The sequence below is a fragment of the Marmota marmota genome, unplaced genomic scaffold, assembly GCF_001458135.2.
Source record: "Marmota marmota marmota unplaced genomic scaffold, marMar, whole genome shotgun sequence".
Lineage (NCBI taxonomy): Eukaryota > Metazoa > Chordata > Mammalia > Rodentia > Sciuridae > Marmota > Marmota marmota.
The window spans coordinates 18,815,928-18,841,024 of NW_026000057.1; the positions used below are offsets into that span (position 1 = coordinate 18,815,928).

The window sequence follows — 25,097 nt, forward strand, 5'->3', positions numbered from 1 at the left end:
TGTTTTTTAAATTTTTTTTTAGTTATAGGTGGACACAATGTCTTTAGTTCACTTTATGTGGTGCTGAGAATCAAAACCAGTGCCTCATGCATACTAGGCAAATGCTGAACCTCTGAGCCACAACCCCAGCCCAATGTAATGTGTTTTTATATATAATATCCATATATCATATCCATATATTACAGATATATTATGTTTATGATGTATAATATGTTATAAATGTATTATATTTATATATGTAAATAATTTATTCTTTGATGCTATTTTATATAAATATATGTGTGTGCGTGTGTGTGTGTGTGTGTGTGTGTGATCTATCTATTGGCATGGACAATGCCAGTCTAAGTCAAGCACCTGGTTTTCAGCTGCATAATAGGGTTATGGGCTTTTAAATGCACACAAACAATAAACAAACAAACAAATAAATAAAAGAAAAAAATTGTCTATTTTTTCTCTAAGGAATTATTTAGACAAATTCTTTTGTGCCCTCCCCCTTTGTGTTAGATAGAATTAATTACCATGGCATTCCCTGGAAATCTTCATTTACTCACTTCTGTGTCCATAGAGTGCTCATTCATTTTTTTGTTTCTTTGTTTTAATTAGTTATACATGACAGTAGAATGCACTTATATATTTTGATATGTAATACATAGATGGAATATAATTTCTCATTTTTCTGAGTATACATATTATAGAATCACATTGGTCATACAGTCACATACATACATAAAGTAATAATGCCTGTTTCATTCTACTGTCTTTCTTATCCCCACACACCCTGCCTTCCCCTCCTTTCAAGTCCCTCTACCTAATCTAAGTAATGCTATTCTTTTTTTTTTGCATTACAATTATTAATACATATACCACAATTTTTGTATCTCTGTTCATTTTTATTTAGTTTGTGCCCACTGAAACAGATTTTTATCTGTGAGACAAAACAATTCTTACTAATTTTATAGCAAATAAATGTGCTGACTAGATATAACATTTTCAAAAAAATTTTAAAACCATAATAGTCTTTATCAATTGAAAATAAAGATTAACTGTGTCCTTTTTCTAAGTAACAATTATAATAAATTGCAAATACTTGATACATTCAACTGTTGGAAAAACATGATTGCTATTCCCATCCTGTTAGCTTGAAAAATTCAACTCTTATTTAGTCTTGCTTTTTATTTAATTTTGTAAATGTATTTACATATAGTAGTCATTGAGCAAATGGCATTTTAAGTCAAATATGTATAACATAATCTAAATCTTGTGAACAAGCAGTTCTTTTTTATTATTTTAATAAAGAGGTGGCATGTATGCACATTAGGAAAACATTTCATCCTAATATGCATTTCTAATGTGAATCAGCTTATTAAAATGACAGAATCTTGAGAAAAACTTAAATGAATATACTTGATGCAGCTGCTTATTTAAACTTAGAATCACAAGGGAATGACTTTGCTTACTGCCATTATTTCATATTTTCAAACGTGGAAAAGCCAGAGAAACAGATTTTTCAAGTTGTTGGCACCATTTTACTTTAAATTCTGTACATACACTGTTAACAAAGTCAAGATTGCCATTCTACCCAGTAAAGTCTACAGAATATCTGATTTTCTTACTTGTAGACCTAAATATACTGTAATCCTCCCTTCTCTGTGGTTTTGTTTTCCATAACTTCATTACTCACTGTGGTCTAGAAATATTAAATTGAAAACTCTAAAATTAAACAGTTTGTTATCTGAGTAGAATAATGAAACTTCTCACCATAAGGGTCACTGAACCAGGGGCATGCATCATCCCTTTACCCTGCATATTCAAGCTGTAGAATCACCTTCCCATTAGTTACTTGGTTATCATATGGGCTGTTGTGATATTGCAGTGTTTTTGTTCAAGTAACAATAACGACCTAAACTACAAAAATAATGATGCTGGAAATTTTAGTTACTTCACACTGTAAAAAAATGATTCCATTGTATTATTAGTTATTACTGACTTGGCTCTCCAGCCATCAAATGGAGCAGCCAGCCAACTGCAGAGAAGCTCCCAGCAGAGAAGCAGCAGAGTGGTAGCTGGCTTGGCTAAAGCACAGGCAGCAAGCACCACACCTTGCTGTGGTGCAAAGCCTGACAGGGCAACCCTGGCCAGAAGCTCAGCAGGATAGCATCAAGGTGAGCTGGGTAAGACAACCTGTCACCCTGTGGCAACTGGGCCTATGCACAGTGTGGATGTTCACTGCAGAAGTGCACTCCAAGCAGCACAGCAGCACCAAACACCCCACTGAGCATGCACATTTCAATGACTTTAACTTCCAGAAGCAGGGGGAAAATGGAAGTAAGGCAAACCTGAGTGGGATTCAGGTCTAACCAATAGCATTATTAAACACCCTGTTTTAGCATAAATTTGGACCAATAGCAGTGGCCTAAGTGCTACATATACACACTCGGAATGAGAAAACCTAATCTGGGGTCCCCTCTTGCATTACAAGAATTCCTGGTTTTATTCTTCCATAAGCCTTCTATGGATTTCATTCTTTAAATTCACAAGGCAAGAACCCATTAAAAAAAAAAAGAAATTGATGGTGAGCTTCTGGGGTTTGCTTTAAAACTGAAGGGCATAGCCCTCCAATAAGAATTGCAATACTTTTCCCCTGCAGAGGTTTGCAAACTTATGCAAACCCTATCCACCAGCCAAAGCAGAGGAACTCCAGTCTTACCTGCCAGCAGAAGCTGGGAATTGAGTTTCACCTCAAAACTTCAATTTCACTCCCATTAAATTCTTACTATAATTAATAGATACCGAAATTTATCATAGATGTGCATATGTAGAAAAACGTAATATCTGAAGTGTTCAGCATTATCTGTTGCTTCAGGCATTTTGGGGAGTCTTAGGACATATTACCTGCAGATAAGGGAGAACTACTATATGAACTGAGAAATAATTGTCCATTCTCTTTTAGGAGACAATTTGTGTGAAGAGCAGTGAATAAATCATTGCTTTGAACTACCCAGAGACACCTCCTTTGTTAGTTTTTAGGTGCAAAGGCACCCTAGAAGTCTGCCTGGTTGTCTGGTGACACCCTGTTTAAAGGTAAATTCCATGATTTCCATGGAGTTTATCAGTTCAGCACCTAACATTCAGGCACCACCTGCCCAGGCCAGGAAGAATTGTAGGAGCAACCTGATGACTGTAATTGGGCTATTCAAACTTTTGACCTCAGTTCTGTTTTTGTTTGTTTGTTTGTTTGTTTGTTTGTTTGTTTTTTGGTGGCTGGTGGAGGAGCAGGTAATGGGGATTTAACTCAGAGGTACTAGACCACTGAGCTATACCACCAGCCCTATTTTGTATTTTATTCAGAGACAGAGTCTCATTGAGTTGTTTGTGTTTATCCCCTCATTTTTGCTGAGACTGGCTTTCTCACAACAAACTTTCTCACAATGAATCCTTTGATGTAAAAACCCTATAAAGTAACCAGTAGAGCCTGCTTATTTTCAGTCCTCCACTACAGGAGGTCAGCTGAACCAAGTCCCTCTTTCTGTGTGTCTCTTTTTCAATCCCCTCATCAGCCAGGTTTGAGTAAAGGTTATGCTGGAAGCAACAAATTTATACAAATCTCCTTTTTCTTCTTTCCTTGGTTTACCTCTGTGGCTTTATGAAGTCCAAGTCTCCCTGTATTGCTTTGCATTATTTCCAAATTCGACCTAACCCCCATTTGACCCAGTCACGACTACTCCCAAGTGAAACCCATAATTTTCACACTGGGAATCCCACTCTCTGATTAAAAAAATATTTAGCTTTTAGTTTCTTACAAAAATATGTTCATCCCCTATTGACTTTAACAAAATCTGGCAATTATTTAATAAAGCCTTTTTCCCAGTAATTTCAATTATTTAATTGGAGTCTGATTTTTCTTCCACATCCATTTGACCTTAATAAAAAAGATGGTAGATAACTGAACAGCTCCCTCTGAACATTTTGGGATTATTTCCTCTTACAAACTAATCTTCTACAGACAGATAAATGGAAATATAGATAAATGATTTATAGATAGATAAGATAGAGCAAGCAAGCTCATCCTTTTGAATCTCAGCCATTCAGCTACATAATTCTTTCCTGTCCCTTCACCACAATTCACTAGTGGCTTCAGCTCTTGGTTCAGAATGTTTCTATGCAACCCTACTCTTTCAATGTCCTCAGTGAATTCACTATCCATTTGAAAAAGCCACTCAGAAGAACTCTGGCTCACTCATGAATCTTTCTTGTCATGAATCTTTCTTCCTTCCAATGACCATTTTCTGCATGCTAGCCTGCCAGGAGGAAGTGTCTATACATCTTAGGTAATTTCATCCTGAAATCTCCATTTCAAGCATCACACATCCAGGTCTGTTTTAGGAATAATACATGTTCTTATAATCTAAAATGTTTGTGGTATGTGGCAAAGATCCTGACCATAAAAGACATATATCCAGGGGCTGGGGATGTGGCTTAAGTGGTAGTGCGCCTACCTGGCATGCATGTGGCCTGGGTTCGATCCTCAGCACCACATAAAAACAAAGATGTTGTGTCCTCCAAAAAGGTAAAAATAAAAAAATAAATATTAAAATTCTCTCTCTCTCTCTCTCTTTTAAAAAAAAAAGACATATATCCAATACTTAAGAGGGAATAATAGGATACCTCAGTTAAGTTTGTGACCAGGAATTAAGAAACAACAACAACAAAAAAAAACCTTTACATGTTTGTTGTGACCTCTGTACTGGGCTATTATTCCCTGAGACATACTTTCAAAAGTTAAGTCAATTTGGAGCATAGTGTGGCAAGGACAATTATCCAAGAAGCAAGCATTATTGAAGTTAAAATTTTATTTTTTTATAAAATATTTAAAGAGATTTCTACAATTTTAGTGTTGAAGGAGACAATTTAGAAGAAGGAAGAGAGAGATCCAGTTTACAGAGATGAGACAGGCAGGGTTTCTACTGGTGGTAAGACTGCCTATACATGTGGTCCCTGAGGGGAGAGTGTGATGGATTCTAGTTTTAGATGTTGGTAGTGATATACTTGGTAATTTGTTTTTAGTTTTCATGCAAATTAGATATTGGCAAGAGTAAAATATGATGTATTTGGCTGTACAAATTTAGGAGGAAGAGGAAAAATAGAAACAAGTTTTGCAAGGTAAGGAATTTCTAGTACCAGGAAAAGTCCAGTACTGGAGTGAGAGATATACTTGAAAACTACATCTAGGGGATACAAAATGTGAGGTTTATCCTAGACAGAGCAAAAGGAAAGAAAAAGTGCTGAAAATATTTAATCTAAAATGGATTTCAATTTGCAATTTGTGGTGAAAACACACCCTCTATCTCCCTCATATGTCTCGTCCATGTTGCATTTTGCAAGTAGATAAGTATTTTAAAGCTAAAAATCAAGTACAAATGGAACAGTGGAAATCTATTGAGCCATACATTTCTAAAATATTTAAATTGTAAAATATATTTGATTAAAATATTTAGCTTATTCATGATAAATTTGTGTTGTATTGTTTAAAACAATGCTTTTACTGTTTCCTAAAACTTAGTCTGATTGATAAGAAAAAATGCTAGCTATATGAGATAGAGCACCTACAATGAGATGAACAGAGTAAATAACATGTTATTTCTCATTTTTCTAATTTCTTGTAATAACCAAAACTATTTATCTTCCTTTGCAAGATTTTTTTTTCATTTCTAAAATTGATAATGAAACTTTTTTACATGTTCTAAACTGTGCATTTAGATTTATGAGTTTTAATGGCTTTTAACAGTTTTTGAATATTTGTTTTTATCCATCATTCAACTGTAAGCATTAAAAATATATATGATGGTTGAGCATGATGGAAATATGTTGGTCAATGATTCCTCCACTAGCCTAAGCATATGTGTCCTCTTTAATCTCCATTATTATTCTATTGCATCCTTATGAATCTTAGATTTGTAAGTATTGTTATAGCTAACAAGTACATAATGCCTTGTGGATGTTAGCCATGTTTTCAAGAAACTTTCTAATTGCATTCCGTTGTGACCTGATAGACTGAAGGGTAGTATCTTTACTTTCTTATATTTGTTAAGAGTTGCATAATATATGGTCTATTTTAGAAAAGGATCCATGTGATGCTGAGAAGAAACTATGATTGCTTGTTGAAGGATGAAATATTTTATATATGTCAGTTAAGTCTAAGTTATTGATTGTATTATTGAGTTCTATAGTTTCTTTGTAAATCTTTTGTTTGGAAGATCTATCCAGTGGTGAAAGAGGTGTGTAAAAGTCACCCAGAATTATTGTGTTGTGGTCTATTTGACTCTTGAACTTGAGAAGAGTTTGTTTTATGAACATAGATATCCCATTGTTTGGGGCATATATTTTTATAATTGTTATGTCTTATTGTTGTATTCTTGTCTTGATCAGTATAAAATGTCCTCCTTTGTCCCTTTTGATTAACTTTATCTTAAAGTTAACTTTATTTGGTAGGAGAATGAAAGCCCCTGCTTGCTTCCATAGTCCATGTGAGTGGTATGATTTTTCCCAACATTTCACCTTCAGTCTTGAATGGCTTTTCCTATGAGATGAGTCTCCTGGAGGCAGCATATTGTTGAATCTTTTTTTTTTTTTTAACCCACTCTGCTAGACTATGTCTTTTGATTGGTGAGTTTAGGCTATTAACATTCAGGGTTATTATTGAGACATTATTTGTATTCCCAGCCATTTTTGTTTATCTTTGGTATTTGACGTGACAAGGTTTCTCCTCTGATTAGATTTTCCTTTAGTGTAATACCTCCCTCTGCTGATTTTCATTGTTGTTCATTTCCTCTTCATAGAATATTTTGCCAAGGACATTTTGTAGTGCAGATTTTCTAGCTACAAATTCTTTTAACTTTTGTTTTTATTTCATCATCAAATCTAAAGCATATTTTGCTGGATATAAGATTCTTGGTTAGCATCCATTTTCTTTCAGAGTTTGATATATGTTGTCCCAGGATCTACTAGCTTTCAGGGTCTGGGTTGAAACATCTGCACGTAACCTAATTGATTCTCCCTATATGTAATCTGATTTCTTTCTCTCATGGCTTTTAATATTCTCTCCTTATTCTGTATGTTAGGCATTTTCATTATAATGTGCCTTGGTATGTATTTGTTGTGATTTTGTACATTTGGTGTCCTGTTAGCCTCTTGGTTTTGGTTTTCCAATTTATTGTTCATGTTTAGAAAATTTTCTAGTATTATTTTATTGAATAGATTGTTCCTTCCTTTGGTTTGTAACTCTATTCCTTCCTCTATTCCAATTATTCTTAAATTTGGTCTTTTTATGCTATCTCATATTCTTGAATTTCTGCTCATGGTTTCTTATCATTTTTCACTGTGTGGTCTACATTCTTTTCAGGATTATATATTTTGTCTTCATTTTCTGAGGTCCTGTCTTGCAAGTAGTCTAATCTGTTGGTGATGCTTTCTATTGGCTTTTAATTTGCTTTCTTGTTTCTTTCATTTCAAGGATTTCTGCTTGGTTTTTATTTAGAATCTCTATATCCCTATTGAAGTAATCTATTGCTTCCTGTATTTGCTTATGTAGCTCTTTTTTTAAAATGATCTTTTGTTACCTTTATTTGCTCTTTTATATCATCCTTTAATTCACAGAATATTTTAATTATGTACATCCTGAACTCTTTTTCTGTCATTTCATCTGCTGTGCTGGCCATGGATTCTAATAATGTGGTATCTTGATTCATTTGGGGCACTTTCTTCACTTGTCTTTTTATGTTGCTCAGGTGTCTTCCTTTCTATCTCTGTGGATCCAAGACATTACTGTTTTTACCCTACAGGTTTATAGTCCCCTGTAGAGTTCCAATACTTCACCTGCTATCTGGGTTCCAAACTGGTAGTTGCTCTGACTAAAGGTGGTAATGGAGGTAATCCAAGATGGAGGCAGGTGCTTTCATCAATGGAGTGTCAGGTTAGGTTGGGGAGCCAGGTGATGGCTTTGTGTGATATATTCAGATATGAGCTCTGTGGCATTCAGTGTTGTGGCTGTCAGCTTTCTTCAGAGTTTGTGATATCCCCAGGTGCATCCAGGCTACCTCAAGTAGGAGACTATGGTAGTAGCTGCTGAGGCCCAAGATGAAGGCTACTGAGGGATCCCACGTTAGTAGATGGGGGTCCACAGGGAGTGGAAGCTTGAGTTCCTGTGTGGGGGTAGCAACTGAGTGTCCTTCATTGGGGGGGCTTCTGGGGATTCTGTGCCATTTCTTATGCTGGTGGTCCTGCTGAGGTACTGGGGAGATCTGTGGGTATGAGTAGTGAGTTGGGAGTTCTTTTCTAACACTGAGGCCCAAGGCCCTGTGCAGCATGGTGGCTGTAATTCCTATTCCCACTAGTTGAACCCAGGTTACGGAGTGACACAGAATGCTGCCTCCCTCTGGCCTGCCATCTTGGATCCCCTTCCTACTTTATTTTATGGGTCTTCCATTATTTCCCAAGCACCAAACCAAAGTCCAAAAAGAAAGCTACAGATAAATATTTTTATGTGAAAATACATGGAAGAATCTTCAACAAGTTATTAGAAAATCAATAAAAAATATAAAAATAATTACACACTTTAAGAAAATGGTATTTCTTCCAGATTATAAAGCTGGATGAGCATTCAAGAGTCAAACAATGTAATTCATTATATCAACAGTCTCAGGAAGAAAAATTTCATAATAATATAAGTGGATATATCAAAAGCATTTGAAAAAATTCAGCATTTATTTGTGATAGAAATTCTAAATAAACTACAAGTATGGCAAAGATGTTCCTTCTCACCAGTTCTTGTCAACACTGTACTAAATTCCTAGTTAATGCAGTAAGATAAAATAAGAAAATTAAAGGTACACATATTGGGAAGAAAAAAGTAAAATTTTCTTTGTTCAAATGTCAGGATGTTATATGTAGAAAATCTTAAAGAATTAACAAAAATTCCATAACTAATAAGTAATTATAGTAAATTTATAATAAACAAAAGTTTATTGCTTTCATAGATACCAGAGATTTTGATAAGTAAAATTGAGATTGAAAAAATACAATTTAAATTATCATCTCTTTTTAAAATGAAATACCGAGCTACAAATAGATTAAAATGTACATAAAATATATGTATGAAGAAAGCCAAAGAAAGCTAATGCATGAAATCAAAGAAGAATCAATGAAAGAGAACTATTTCATCTTTGTAGGAAGGAATTCAATGTTGTCGAGATGTCAGTTCTTCTCAACTTGATCTATAGAGTAAATGTAATTCCAATTAAAATTCTAGCCAGTAATTTTGTGGATATCAAAAAACTAAGTCTACAGTTCAAATGAAGAGGCAAAAAACCCAGAAGAGACACTAAGATATTGAAGGAGAAGAACAAAGTTGGATTAAACCCAATTTCAAGTCATATTATATATTTATAGTAATTAAGACAATGTAGTACTGGTGAAAAAATAGGCTAACAGATCAATAAACAGAATAGAAAGCCTAGAAATAAACTCTCCTAAATATATTTGACTGATCTTTGAAAAGACACATAGGCAATAGCCATACCATGGCACAAATTAATCTGTTCAACAAATGATGCTGGAAAACTGGACATCTATATGATTTTAAAAAAGAACAAAAGAAAGAAGGAAAAGAAAATTGACATAGACTTTGGATTCTTCAGAAAAGTGACTCAGAATGTATAATTGTTATGGTTTCCATGTGAGGTGTCACCCAAAACTCACTTGTTGACAACACAAGAAGGTTTAGAGGAGAAATGATTGGATTCTGAGATTCTTAACCCAATCAGTGAATTAATCCCATGATAGGCATTAACTGAGTGGTAACTGAAGTGGTAGGGTATGGCAGGAGGAGGTGGGAATTAGGGCATAGTTTTGGTGTAAATATTTGTATTTGGCAAGTGGAGACTCACTCTTTTTTCTGATTACCGTGTGAGTTGCTTCCCTCTGCCACATTTTCTGCCATGATATTCTGCCTCATCTCAAAGCCCAAGGAATGGAGCCAGCATTCTATAGACTAAGACCTCTGAAACCTTGAGCATTCAAATAAACTTTTTCTCCTCTACAATTGTTATGGTCAGTTTCTTTATTTGCAGCAGTGAAAAAAAAACTGACTAAAACATTCATATATCTAAATGTGAAAAGCAAAATTATGAAAACTCTAGAATACAACATATGAGAAATCCTACATGACATTGGGTATGGTGAAGACTTTTTAATATACAATATCAAAATCACAATTTATGAACTTTGTTAACATTAAAAAGTTCTGCTCTGCAAAACTTAATATCAAGAGAATGAGAAGACAAATCAGATTGTGAGAGAATATGAAAAAAAATCTGATAGAACACTGCATTTAAAGAACTCTTAAAAAGGTCAAAAATTGGGGGAAAAACACTTAGTTAATATATATGACCCAAAATCATATATACCTCCCCAAAGACATATATGTTGCAAATAACCATATAAATATATACTACATACCATATGTCATCAGAGAAATTCAAGTTAAAACTACTATGAGATACAGTTAAACATCTATTACAATCGTCAAAATTCACAACTCTGACCAAACCAGGCAGTAATATGGAGCAAGAGAAACTCTCATCCACTACTGATACAAAAACAAAATGATATGGCTATTTCAGAAGACAGTGTGGTGGGTTTTTTTTTTTTTTAATCAAACTGAACACACTCTTACCATACTCTGTATCAATCATGCTACTTGATATTTTCCCAAATTAGTTGAAAGCACATATCCACACAAAAGGCATGCCTACTGATATCAGCCATATTAGTAATTATCAATACTTTAAAATAACCAAGATATCCTTTTGCAGAAAAATATGATGTATGCAAAAGGAATTCAGTAAACATAATCTTCCTAGCATATGGCTTTCATGGATTTCTTGTCTATGTATCACCTAAATGTGATTCGGAAAGCATTTTGCTTCCACATCATACCTTTCACATGAACTGAATTCTTTTCAAACACAAAATAAGTCCAAATTAAAGGTAGCTAAGAAAACATACCCAAGCTAATTTTAATTTAATTAAATAATAACTTCTTATTGCTATAAAACATGTTTTAGAATAGATTCATTCTTGAGAAATAAATCATGAAGTATGTGAACACAATATATAAATTAAAATGTCTTCTAATTTTACCTTACTTACAGTACTCAATTCCTTGAAACTTGATACCTGGGACTTAATAAGTATTCAGTAAATGCAGAATACATTAAGAAAATGAGAAAAGTGATATAGTTTTGACTGGTGGATGACAAGAAAATCAATTTGCTCACAAGGTAACTTTGATATGAAGTTTTTAAATTGTTGTAGTAAACCAAAGCTCAGAAACATTTGTTTAATAAGTTTTATATTCTACAATATCAGGTTTTAAAAATATAACATATAATTAACCATAAAAGATGGCATAATGTTATGTAAATTGCCTAACTTTATCCCTGAAACCCATGTCCACAGTTAATACCAAGTGCAAAATACACTTCAAAATATGATGTAGGAATCAGCAAGTAGTTAGCAAAATCCATTGGTTCTATTGTCATTTTTCTATCTCCCAAACTGGTCTCTCCTCTCTATTACTCCCTAGGACCTGTCTACATTTTTGGAGAAATCTTGTTTACTATATATCATACTTCACTGCTCAACACAGCTAATCGGGATTATAAAATTGTGGTTTGTTTCCTTTAAACAAGCCTTCAGATATCACTGATATGTATAAACTGTGTTTTGCTGAGATGGTTCAAAAGCATGGCACACTGGCACCCGCTTCTAATCCCAGTGACTCAGGAGGTTAAGGCAGGATGCTTGTGAGTTCAAAGCCAGCCTCAGCAAATTAGTGAGACCCTGTCTTTAAATTAAAAAAAAAAAGAAAAGAAAAAAAAGGCTGAGGATATGGTTCAGTGGCTAAGTACCCCTGGGTTCAATCCCTGGTAGAAAAAATAAATAAAACAAACTTCTGTTTTTAAATTCTTCTGTTTAATAATTTGTAATATGTATCATCTGTATGACAAAATTTTCAAGAAGTGAAATTTCATAAAATGGACAGTATTATTTTAGGGTTTTTTTTTGTGTGTGTGTGTGTGTGTGTGCATGTGTGTGGTCTGAGGATTGAACCCATGGCCTTAGTACATGCAAGTCAAGCACTCTCCTACTGAGCTATACCCCCAGTCCAAATTGGTTTTAATATCAAAACTAGATTGGATGTTATAACTGATCCTTGATTAGTAAAACACACTGGGTTGTCTTAGTATTCGATACTACCTTATAGCATCTATTTATGCTGTGCTACACATATGTTTACTTGTTGTTTAACTAATGCGTAAATCAGCTTTTATTGATTGATAGAAATTAAACATTACATAGGTTCCAGAATATATCAGTAGTGATCTTATGAAATCTATTAGAAAAATTGTAATTGTTTTCAATATTTAAGGTATAACAATTCATCAAAAGTAGCTACCTTTTTTAACTATAAAATATCACATCAATGTTAATTAAAATAATATTTATGAGAAAGTAATATTGCTTTTAAATTTATATTCCCACACTTTGATAAATTGATTAAATATATATTTATTATAAATTCCATCAACTGTAAATATATTGTGTATGTTGCATTCAAGTAAGGTTTTTTTGTTTAATCATGAGTCATACCTGAGTTAGTTCATTAATATCTACAAGTCCGTTACTGTCTGCATCAAAATATTTAAACATTTGATCCACCAACAGCTTCTTCCGAGATATGTCATCGCCATTAGGATTTTCATTTTCTTGGGTAATATATTTTTGATTTTGTAAATCTAAAAGCATGCTTTTCATTGTGTTGTATTCGGTGCTCTTGCAGTTATCTCCTGTAACAAAAGAACTAAGTTACTTAAAAAGCAATATTATTGAAAAGAAATCATTTACTTTGTTAATATTTAGAAACTGATTAATACAGATAATGTATGAAGTACCTAATATTTGCTTTTCAGTTTTGCATAATTTACAACATGGACAAATAAAAAGGAAGGGGCTGTTTCCAAGGTAGGACAGAGAACTTTGATTTCTGTTAGACCTAATAATAACATGTTTACTGAGGTTTCTCATTAATTCTTTGAAGGACATAGAAAAAACATGATAGCTTCAACTGGCTCCACATTTTAAATCCATTTTCTCAGTTTTAATCCTCATCATACATCTCTATATGGATCATTCTACAGATGCAGAAATTAAGGTTAGGCTATACTTGATATTGCGCTTAAACTCATTTATATATGACTTCAGATTATTATTATACTATCATATAATTTTTCTTCCAAAATTTTATGTATTGCTTTTCATTTCTGTCCTTTTAGAGTATATGGTGCATAACATTATATATATTTGCATGTCATGTGAAGTTTTATGACCTTGAAAATCTTATTTCTCAACTGAAATATAAGCTATTGAAGTAACAGCACATTACAGATTTTCAGTACCTCAGTGTAAAACCATCACAATACTGGAAGCATCATGATTAATGAAAATAGTTGTTTGGCTTAAAGTCTCTCAAAAGATAAATCAAAACAATGGAAAAACACAAATAAAACTGCTACAAATGTTCTAGCATCATCAGATAATTATTTTACAAAGGATTTTACTTATAATGGCCTCTAACAATGGTCTTTATAAATAGTGTATGGAAATCATAGTGCTGTTAGCAAGTATGATATAAATTATATTATATAAAATATGGCACATAATATAATTTGCAAATGAAACAGGTATTATATTAGCTTAGAATTTTGAGCAACATATTCTTAGGAGAAAAAAAAAACTAGCTTTATAATTGTGGTTGATTTTGACAATTAGGGTTTGACAGCATCTACAATTTTAAAGGAAGATTTCTAAAGATGCTTAAATATATGTTAGAGAAGCCTGGGGTTGAAAAACAGTATTCAAAGTTTCATTCTCTTTCAAGACAAGATGGAAAACAATCTATTCTAGAGAAATGAGAGACTATCTTCTTTTTCAGACAGTGAAATGACTACTGTTGTTCAGCAATTTTAGTGTTTAGCAATCCTGTCAAGAAGTTCCTTTTTACAACAAAGTGTAAACTTGGTGCTAAAGATTAAATCAAGTTTACATTATTTTGTTCTCACTGCAGAATAATAATAAGAATATGTTTTCATAATAGCAAAGAACTCGCTGACAAAAGAGAGAAGTAATCAAATCCGGAGTCATAGCTAGCAATTTTGGTGTCTGGGGAAGGATCACAAATAGAGTCTTAAAATAAATGTATTTGTGCTTATAAATGCGCACACAAATGCATCAGGAAGGAGAGGGATATATGGTGAAAGAAAGGGGAAGGAATAGTAGACCATTCCAAAAGTCCTGTCTTGGATTTCTGTATGTAACTCTGGATCTATATCTCCTTGATTATTCTTGCATTTCAGAGGGCAGAGGATGGTGGGATGAGGGGACTGGCTTGGGGCTACAGGAATTGGGGACACCAGAATATCTGTGGGAAGCAGATGTGAAACAGGATTTAAGCATTGAAGACATTTTAACTAATATTTAAGGTTGAAAGAGGGAATAGAATTTGGGTTGTCATATTATAATTTTGATGTAATCAAATGAATGGGATCATCATATTCACACTAATGTTTGTATTCTCCAAATTGTTGTGAATTCCTTTTAAATTCCAGGCATTGGGGTGGTACCTGGAAATCCAAAGGAAATAATAATACAAACTAGTGTTTACAACATTTATAGTCCATGGAAATATACAATAAACATTTATGAAATTATGAAAACCTTTGTAAAATACATAAATTTAATATAAATTGCCACAAATTCCTTTTAATACTAAATAGGTGTATCTGTTATTAATAATAGGTCACATGTAATGAGGACTTTATATGCACCAGAACTTATATATATATATATATATATATATAAATTAAGTTTATATATAATAAGTGTGCATACCTTTTATAGATGAAGAACAAAGACACAGTAATATATTCAAGGTTACAGAGTTGGAATGGGTCAGAATGATTAATTTTTAACATCACAAGGATTTATTCACAGGATTATGTATAAGCAGATGAAATGAAATGAACAGATGAAATGAAGAGGATCAAAGCATCTTTTACTCCAGGGCATCGGTCTAGGGGTATGAATCTCGGGCAGAATGATTTTTAAGCACAAATCATCTTCTATACCCTCTAACTTTATTTACTCTGATCCCAAGAACTGAGTTTGACATGGCCATTCAATAGTGAAATATCAATTTTTACATGGATTCAATGAATTTATTGAAGGATTATTTATAAAGTGATAGAATGAATATAATAATAAACTCCAGCAATATACCTGTTTATACTACAGGTAGATAAAGTAGAATCCACAAAGAGTAAAAAAAAAAAAAAAAAAAAAATAGAGTACATGAGAGGTACTAAGTAAATTATGAGAAAGTACTGAGGGGGAGTGAATTCAAGAAAACCTTTCAAGAAAGAGATTATAACTAATGTCTACTGTTTCAGAGTGAAAATAGGGGAAAAAGTAAAGTATGTCCTTTGTATTCTTCATATTGGAGACTTTAATTGGAGTCTTTAATAGGTGACTTTAACGATTTTAAGTGAATAAATTAAGCATATTTCACATTACAATGGGTTAAAGACTAAACACAAAGTGAGGAATTAAAATATTAAGCATAACACTTTAAATAATTTAATAAGTGTTTAATCACATAAACACTTTAACAATGATTGATGGGAAAACAAAAGAACTAGTGCAGTTGAAGAATAGATATTTCAACAATAAGGCTCCTATCCCGAATAACTCCAGTCAGTTAGGTAAGCAGATTTTGTTTATTTGGTTGAGTTGGCAGCATGTTTTTTCCAAAACCTAATCAACTACTCTTGTTGGATTGGCAGGGTTGGGGAAAAATGTTTTCCTGGATTCATTTCCTTACTAGAGACCAGTAAGAAATTCTCTCTGCTATTCCTGTCCTTGACGTGGAGAATATTCTGGTAAACAAGACAAAGTTCCTATTTTTTTTTTTTTTTGATCTGTACATCTTCTTACTTCCTGTGGATGCAGTGACACTGGGAATGTGCTGATTCGTGACTGAGAGTCATTCAAAGGGCAGTTAGAATTCATTTGGCTTTGCGGAGCCTGGAAGGATGTAGAATCACTGACACACAAATGGCTGCACCTGTGTTGCTGGCAGTGCCTCTCCAAGTCTCTACAGAACTGTGGATAATTACATTTTACATATCTGATAGTGCAACCATCAGTTCTGCGTACATGATAAGTGCTAAAAATTATAGATTATATCAATTATGCTTAGTATAATAGGTTTTTGCAAAGGCTGTGATTTGTTCTTATCTCTTTGAAATTAAATTGTATCCTTCCCTGCCATCCTCCAGTAAAAAGTACCAATTCCTTTTAAAACAAAATATTTAATCAAAAGCATTAATATAATTTTTCTCTTTTAAACATTTATTGTCATACTTTGATTGCAATATAAGCTGAAATCTAAGAAAACTAAAAAAACAAAAGTGAAATGCTTTTAATTTGGGTGTCAATTTTATTTATACATCAATATTGGAGCATTCTGCTGTCATATATAACAAATTAGAATAAATTTTTAAAAAGTATATTGGAGCTATTTTTCTTCAAACTAACAATTGCTAACAGAACACATTAAAAAATATTTTAGATAAATATTTGATGTTTGTAGCAAATTTATATTTGTGGTATATGTAGAATATATCACAATTTTAGTTGATTGATTTAATATTCATATATGAATAAGATTCAATATGGAAAATTATAATGTTTATTTAAATATAATTAATAAATTATGCACATAAAGGAAATAAAATTATCTTGACTGAAAATAAGCGGAACAGAATTAAAAACAGAACTTTACCAGCCACTCATATTTTTACTGTGTCCATAATTTTGCCTCATCCAGAAGGTCATATAGTTAGAATCAGGCAGTATGTAGCTATTTTAGATTGACTTTTTTTTTTTACTTAACAATATGCATTTAAGTCTCCATTATGGTTTCAGAGCTTGATAATTGATTTATTTTTAGTGCTAAATAATATTCCATTCTATGGATGTATTACAGTTAATCTATTCACATATTGAAGGGCACCTTGGTTGTTTCCAAGGTTTGGTGAATATGAATAAAGCTTCTATAAATATCTGTTTGCAGGTTTTTGTGTATGGACATAAGTTTTTAACTCACTTGGTAAATTCTAAGAAGCATGATTGCTGGAACAAAGGTAACGCAATGTTTATTTGTGTAAAAAACTGCCAAACTGTCTTCCAAATGGGCTATGTCACTTCACATTTCCACCACCAATGAATGACAGTTCCTATTGTTCAACATCCTTGCAAGGATAATATAGTCAATGTTTTATATTTTTATCATTTTTGTAGATGTGTAGTAGTCTGCGTTGTTTTAGAGTTAAATTTAAATTTCATAAATAATCATATATTTTACAAAAGACTTTGGTTTCTTTATTCTTCTCTCATTTTCTATTTAGAAAAAAATTGATTGTTTTGGAAAACTAAATTTAATACCACATTAAGCATTGTGAAATTGTTAAAGAAAAGTGACTAAAAATGCAATTAATTACACTGGCATGTTTACTGATAAATTTTGAAATTTAATCTTCTTGGAAGTAAGAGGGCAGTGTTATGAGTTGAAAATCCATTCTGCAAACATTTTGGTACTTAGGATATAAATTGAAAATTACAAACCCCTCTGCCACTGACAACTGTCTTAAAATCTATCCAAGCAATAACAAAAAAAAAAAAAAAGGTCTGATTTTGTATTTTGGTAGATGTAATTAAGTAGTAGAATTTCAGTACAGGTGTTCTGTTATCCAGGTCATTTTGCTCTCTTAACCCTAAGAGAACATTAATTAAAGTGTTTTTTAGTGTTCTTATTACATTCATCAAGTGCGACATGCTCTGGAGCAAGTGGGCTGCTCAGCTGTCACTTCCTTTCCTCCTCCCCACCCACCATCCTCACAAACACAAAATCATGAATTAAAGTTGCAAGGATTTCTGACAGAAAACAGCAAAATAGAGCACAACACAAAGTTTTTTTTTGAGAGAGAAAGAATTTTTTAATATTTATTTTATTTTTTTAGTTTTCAGTGGACACAACATCTTTATTTTATTTTTATGTGGTGCTGAGGATCAAACCCAGCACCCCACGCATGCCAGGCGAGCGAGCTACTGCTTGAGCCACATACCCAGCCCAACACAAAGTTTAAATTAATAATCTGGAATGCTTGAGAAACTAAATGAAAAATATACACATATTTTATTCCAACCAACTACAGCATTTTAATATTAACTAAAATAACTGGTGAGATGTATTGCTTTAATGATCTGCAAATTTAATAGTTTTAAAAATCATTATCCTTACAGTAAAAACCATACAAACAGATATGCCTTCAATAGAATATATGAAAGTCAGAGCTGTTAAATAGGTCATAAATTAAGTTTTCTTCTAATTAATCATTTTTCCTTGTAATAACCTCCTATTTATAAATACCTTGTAAAGAAAATGCAAGGACTTCCATATATATAAAATCCTACAATTGCTTTTAGAAGTATGAATTCATTCAGTCTTGTATATTATACCATATAGATCTTATTGTTTTCATTATAGCATCCTGTGCTTTATAGAGTTTGTTCATTTTTATTTATATTTCCTTGGATTTTTGTTTCTGCTGGAAGTAAAGATATATAAAAGAACTTTATTTTTTAGGAATTTTTCAAAAATCATTTTAAAAATTAACCAGACTACAAATAAGTAAATCTATCACTGTATTAAATATGGCCAAACTAAAACTCATGTGATTCTACTAAGAACAGTTCCCTTAGTACTTCCAAATAGTACATAATCTTTTCATTTATTGTGTCACATCATATAATGTACCTTTCAAATAAAATATTGGTTTATATCTATGCTACACAAGATATGCTCTGCACACCTATGGAAAAAAAATCAGCTTTTAACCTACTTTTAAGGCAATATTTATACTGTGATTCTGTGTGCTAACACCATCCTAAGTATTTTATATATGGTGACTCATTTGTTTTCTATAAAGAACCTAAGAAGTAAATGTAATTACCACACATATCTCAGAAATTAACTCAGAAGTTTCTCACAAGGTATCTCTAACTTATAAGAGAAATCTATTTGTCTCATGAGAAGACACTATCATAATTTTTCTTTCTTCTAGATTATTCCACAAACATCTGTAGAATGTTTCCCAGAACTTAAAGTGTCCTGAAAACTTGCTGCATTCGTGAAACCTGGTATGTGTTCTGAACAATAAATAATATTTACTCTCTTCTTTATTTGGACAGAAAGCTCTTTTGGTTGACATGATTTTTAATGTCTCCAATAGTTTTTGAGACAACTGCATAACAGCAAAAATAATGGCTCACCAATATTGTCTAAATAGAATGATTTTTGTATGTAACTAACAACATAATTTTAAAATTTCAAATCAAGTGGTGACTCAGTTACAAAGCAGACTTGGTAAACCACCATTATAAAGAAAAATTGTAATGCAGATACATGAAACTATGTCTATGCCATTAGACATAGACATGTGGTCTGGAACAAACCCCAACATGTGCTTTTACATGAATGTACTACTCTTAGTTAAGTGTGAAGTTTAATGCTAATTTTACATACAGTGGAGGACTGAGATTAAGGTAAATTTTCTTACTGACATTCTTCCATGATCTCTAGGTTATTTGGCTAGTTTGGGGTTAAAAGTCCCCAGTTACATGCATAATTATGTCTTTTTCTGATTACTGAATACCTTAGTCAAGAGTTCATATATTTCTTATCACAAGAAATATGCAAAAGTGGCACTGTAAAAATAGAAAAAAAATATTCTGTGTATTCTACCTCTATATTCTGTGCATAGCCATCCTATTTGCCAAACAAACAAAAGAGATCATAGAGTTAAAAAACATGCACTGACCCCTGTCATGATTATCCTACAGGATTTATCATCAAGAGAACTTCTTTTCAAAATAAATGTAATTTAGTCTATATAACTTTAAGATTCAAATACCATCATATCATAAGAAATGTAATAACAACAATCTTTATAGCATTATTGTATTTTAACTAGATGCTTTAAAAGAGGTTCATTCTTGAAGTGGATTAATATATGTAAGAATTTATAGCTTGTTGGACTTGGGAAGATTTTGTGTGTAGGTAGGCAAAGTTGTCTTATCAGATCTTTTTATCTCAATACAATGATAACATGTAAACAAGTTATCTGAATAGATGTAGTCTGCCAAAAAACATGTCATTATGGTAATTATAAGTACATGTAACCTGTGCTTATTTCTTTTAAGTACTACTGACCTTACTGATACAATGTCCTATAATGCTATCAGATTTCATATTTTAATTAGTCAAGGCTTGTGTGATAGCATTAATACTTCCTCACTGTCCTTCAGCCAACCAAATAAATACTGGTGATTCTACCCCATTGGCCCACCTCAGAAAAAGGATTACCTAGTTAAATGAGTCTTGGCTCTATTAGTTAAATAATTTAAATGTTCTAGGGAAAAATTTGTTCAGCTACACATGTATCTGCCAGTTTCTACTCTAAAATAATTCCTTGGAATATTTTCAAATAGTTTGATCTCTAGTTTTCTCTGAATTTCAAATATCGTTCATACATAAAATACTGCATATTAAGAATGTTTAGCTTGTTTAGTTGCATATAAACCATATGCCAGTATTTTTTTTAACCTATAATGTACTTTTTTTGAGATTGTAAATGCTAACTTCAATTCCTCAGAATTATACATTGCCATAGAAATAGACACTACTTGACATTTTCTTTTACTCACATAGGGTAAATAAGAAATATCTATTTAATATATACTCTCTTATGAGTGTGCATCATATTTTAACAATACCTCATCATGACTTTGACCAAAGATATTTAGGAAGTAGAAAATGCAGAAGTTATCAACATGTGGGAGGTGAATAGTAAAAGATAGATTCATTCTTGAATGTTTTTACTTCAAGTGACTAAGTGATGTGAAACCATTAATACAATAGTAGATAAATATGAAGAAATTGATAAATTATATCTTAAATTAGATAAATTTTCTGTCATTGTGGGATATCTTGGTAGAGTCCTTGCTAAGGGAACAAGAAACAGACCTAAAAAAGTTTGAATCTGTATAGTTCAGAAGAAAGAAAGGGCTTTATTAAATGGGACATGTGAGCCATTGGTGAGTGCATGATTATAAATGAGACTAATGAAGCATTTGTAGGGTGTGAAATGAAGTTCATTATGCTCATATTGTGAACACAGACATTTATAAGGGATAATATTTCAGGCACTTTCTAAAAATGTGGTTGCTAAAATAGTGATTAGTTTGGTGGAATAAGAAATGATTTTAGTTTAATTACACAAATTTATGTGCTAAAGTCAAATTTCTTGATCCAGGGAAAATAATATCTAACTGCTAAAAAGTAGTTGCAAGAATATGAGTAAGAATATGTTGCATTTCTTTGAAATGCAAATGTTTTCTATGAAATCCAACTGACATTTTGATTGTCACCATGTATGGGATGTGTGTGTGTGTGTGTGCATGCACATGTTTGCATAGATCAAAACTGGTAGTTATATTAATCAAGATAATAACAGTGCATGTAGAGATCCACTTCTTTGATATAGTATTGACTTATGTTCAAAAGAAGACATTAGGGGTTACATTTTCAAAATAGATTCAAGATAACTTATATGGGGAAACATTTCTGTGTCATTAATGTGACTTTTTTTCTTGTAAATTTTGCTGTAATCTAAAACTGTATGGATTATGAATATATTTACTTAAGAAAAAATCATTAAAATGTGTGAAATTTCTAAAGTTAATAGACACAAAATTCCTCATTTTCATATTACAAAAATAAAGAGCAGAAGAGACTTAACGTTAGTAGTCCTTTTCATGTATGTTTTCAGATGAAAAGTCAGTCATTTTCATGAGTGAGTTTCAGAATTATTTACTAAGTACATTTTAAAACAATATTGAATTTCAAGTAACTATGGTAAGTGAAAAACCAATATTTTTCCTTTATAAATAAACTAAAAGTCTTATTTTTTCACTTCTTGTTTTAGTTGTTGTTCATAGACAATGGGAACAAAATCACTCTTTCTTTGAAAGTGATACAAATTAATTTTCATGTGCCTAATTTTATGTATGTGCATATATATACTAATGCAAAAATATGATACTTATGTAAGATTTTATTTTTTAAAATTATGTGTATTCCTTATTTGTCTTCATAATTAAAATAAATAATAGTATATTATGTATGTGTACTAATTGCCATTTTATGTGGCACAAATGTGTTCAGGCCATATAGTTATCTCTAATATAGTTTGGTAAATAAGTCTGAAATAAGGAAAGAGATTACTAAGTGTTGCTAATGAAAATTTATTCATCATTTATAGCATGACTTAGTTTCTAGCCTTCTATCTTATTCTAGCCTTTCACTGCCTTTGAGGTATTTTACTGCCCTATAAATTTTAGATAACTGATAGCAATGAACAATAATTCTTGTCTGTAGTTGTGCAAATAAATTCGGACTGGAAGAGATTCAATTAACTTCTCCGTTTTATGGAAAAAAAAGTTAGGTTTATCCTTATTTGTAAGTTTATTTCCATAATCATTAGCTCCATGTATATTTGTGACTATTTACTGTTTTTTGAACTAATTATAACATCTGCCCATTTCCCTCATAAATAGTTAATAAAATTTTAATGTGATCACTTTATATATCAATGGTAGTCATGACTTAACCTTTAAAAATTATCCTTTATCTCTCCAATTATATCATTATTTCTTCTTAGCAAAGGGCAGAATCCTAATATAAATTCAACCTGTTTATGATTGTTTCAAGCATAAGTGATACCTATCATTTATGATATATAAGCACATGTTCATAAGCAAATTCATATGGATCAATTTTAATACATCTTCAGTCAGATTAACAAAAATGTAACAAGAAAAGGTATTCCAAAGAAAACAAATAGAATATATTTTAGTTTTAATTTTTCTGTTTTTTAATATTATACAAAATAAGCTTTAAAAGATAGAACTCACTAACTTAATTAAAACTCTTCTGTATCAACAAATGTATTATTCACATACAGAGTAGTCTACATAGGTAGTTATTTTAGTATTTTTAGTTATTGCAACATGCTTTCAAGGGGAAAATACTATCACTTCTGGATTATGGTGGAAGAATTAAAAAGTAGGAATTCTTACAAGGCCATACAATAAACAAAAATATCAGTATGAGTTTTTAATTATTTCCTGCACATAAAAATTTTTGGTTGAACTCAAAAGACTTCACATTAGTATGCACTTTTAGTGGGGTAACTTAGACTTTACTGCACCTACTTGTGAATTAAAAGGTACTCATCTGAAGTAATACAACAAAGCTTTTCAAGTAAGTTTGTGGAAAGAAGAAAGCATCCCTACCTTCTAGTGAATACAGTCCTACCCTAGCCTGCCTGACTGAACACATGAGGTACAGGCAGGATTTGGGCTCCACTTACTGCCTTGGCTGGGTGCCTTTGTGTAGTGTACAATGTGAGGGTAACCCTAAACTCATTGTTTTTATACTAAGCCAAAGGAATTCTATTTTTAATTTTAACAAGAACCTTTTGCATACAGATGCATATATTTTTATGCTATCATGTATATTTTGCTTTTCCATAATGTTTCATATCTAATGTAAATAAATCACCTAATAGTTCTTAAAATAGTGATTAAAAAGTATTGTGTACATGCTGCTATAAAATAGCTATTAAAGAAAAAATATCTAATAGACAAGCAAACCAGAAATACTGGTTTAAATGAAATAGTGCCCTATTTAGTTAATATCTTACTCACATAAGAAGGTAGCATTTTTGTATTTTACATTTTTCTCATTCGTAGCATTTATTTTGTACTAACATTATGGAAATAGAAGTTCCTGATCCCACTGATGGCTTCCTTCTATTATCTGATCATTGCACCCCCCCAAAAAAAGAACCAGACAGGATTTGGCTGGTACCCAATATTTGATTCAGGACCGGGTCCTCTGTACAAGTCATCTCTTTGAAAGTTTGCCAACCCAGAAAGTAAATTGCAAGATATGTAAGACATGATCTGCATTTCTACCTTATTTTAAGGACCCTTCAAATAATCTTCAAATGATCTTTTCCAGACCTAGCTCCAATGAAGTAAAGAATAATTTAGCACCTGATTTGTAAAAACATAAAGAGGGTCTGAAACATTCAAGGAAATAGGGGGATAAGAAAACTTTATCATAGAATAAAACAAAACAGAACAAAACAAACAAACAAAAGAGAATGGGGGAATAAGGAGAGTGGTAAAAAGCAAAGAAATAATTTTCACATTGAGAAATAGACTTGTTCATAAATACTATTTTTTTATTAGGTGTGTTACAAAAAATAGAAAGAATTAGTAAATTCAAGTTATCTTGAATTGTTGATTTTCAAAAATTAATCTATAGCAGATTTTGGCAAACTTTTTTGTAAAGGTCTAGAGAGTAAATATTTTAGGATATCTGGCTTAATCAATCTGTTCCCTTTTCTCCATTCTGCTGCTATAGGACACAAATAGCCATAGGCAATACATGAATAAATGAACATGGTAGTATACCCATAAAATTTTACTTAAAAAAGCAGGCTGTGGGCCATATTTTGCTGACCCATAATCTTTAGAGCATTGATAAAGTATAGATACATATCAGTGTAAAACTCACTTACATTATTCCTGGGATATTAATGTACATCAATTTTTTTCTAGTTTGCTGAAATTTAAGTACAGAATTTTGAGAATGTGAGAAAAAATATAGAAAAGGATATATCCAACACTGAATTCAAAAGTACCAGTGTTCTGGTATTATCTTATCTTTAGACATCATTTAATATCAGTTATAATATATACATGGATATATATATATATATATATATATATAT

General features: G+C 31.9%; 1 protein-coding gene across 4 annotated transcripts in view; it reads right to left on the bottom strand.

The window, feature by feature from the left end:
- Fstl5 (follistatin like 5) overlaps window positions 1-25,097 on the bottom strand; it is a 762,470-nt gene that overhangs the window by 370,580 nt on the left and 366,793 nt on the right. For all 4 annotated transcript variants that reach the window (XM_048813586.1, XM_048813584.1, XM_048813585.1 and 1 more), the window contains exon 5: window positions 12,709-12,905. In XM_048813586.1, the coding sequence (XP_048669543.1) occupies window positions 12,709-12,905 (197 nt within the window). The remainder of the gene's footprint in view (window positions 1-12,708; window positions 12,906-25,097) is intronic.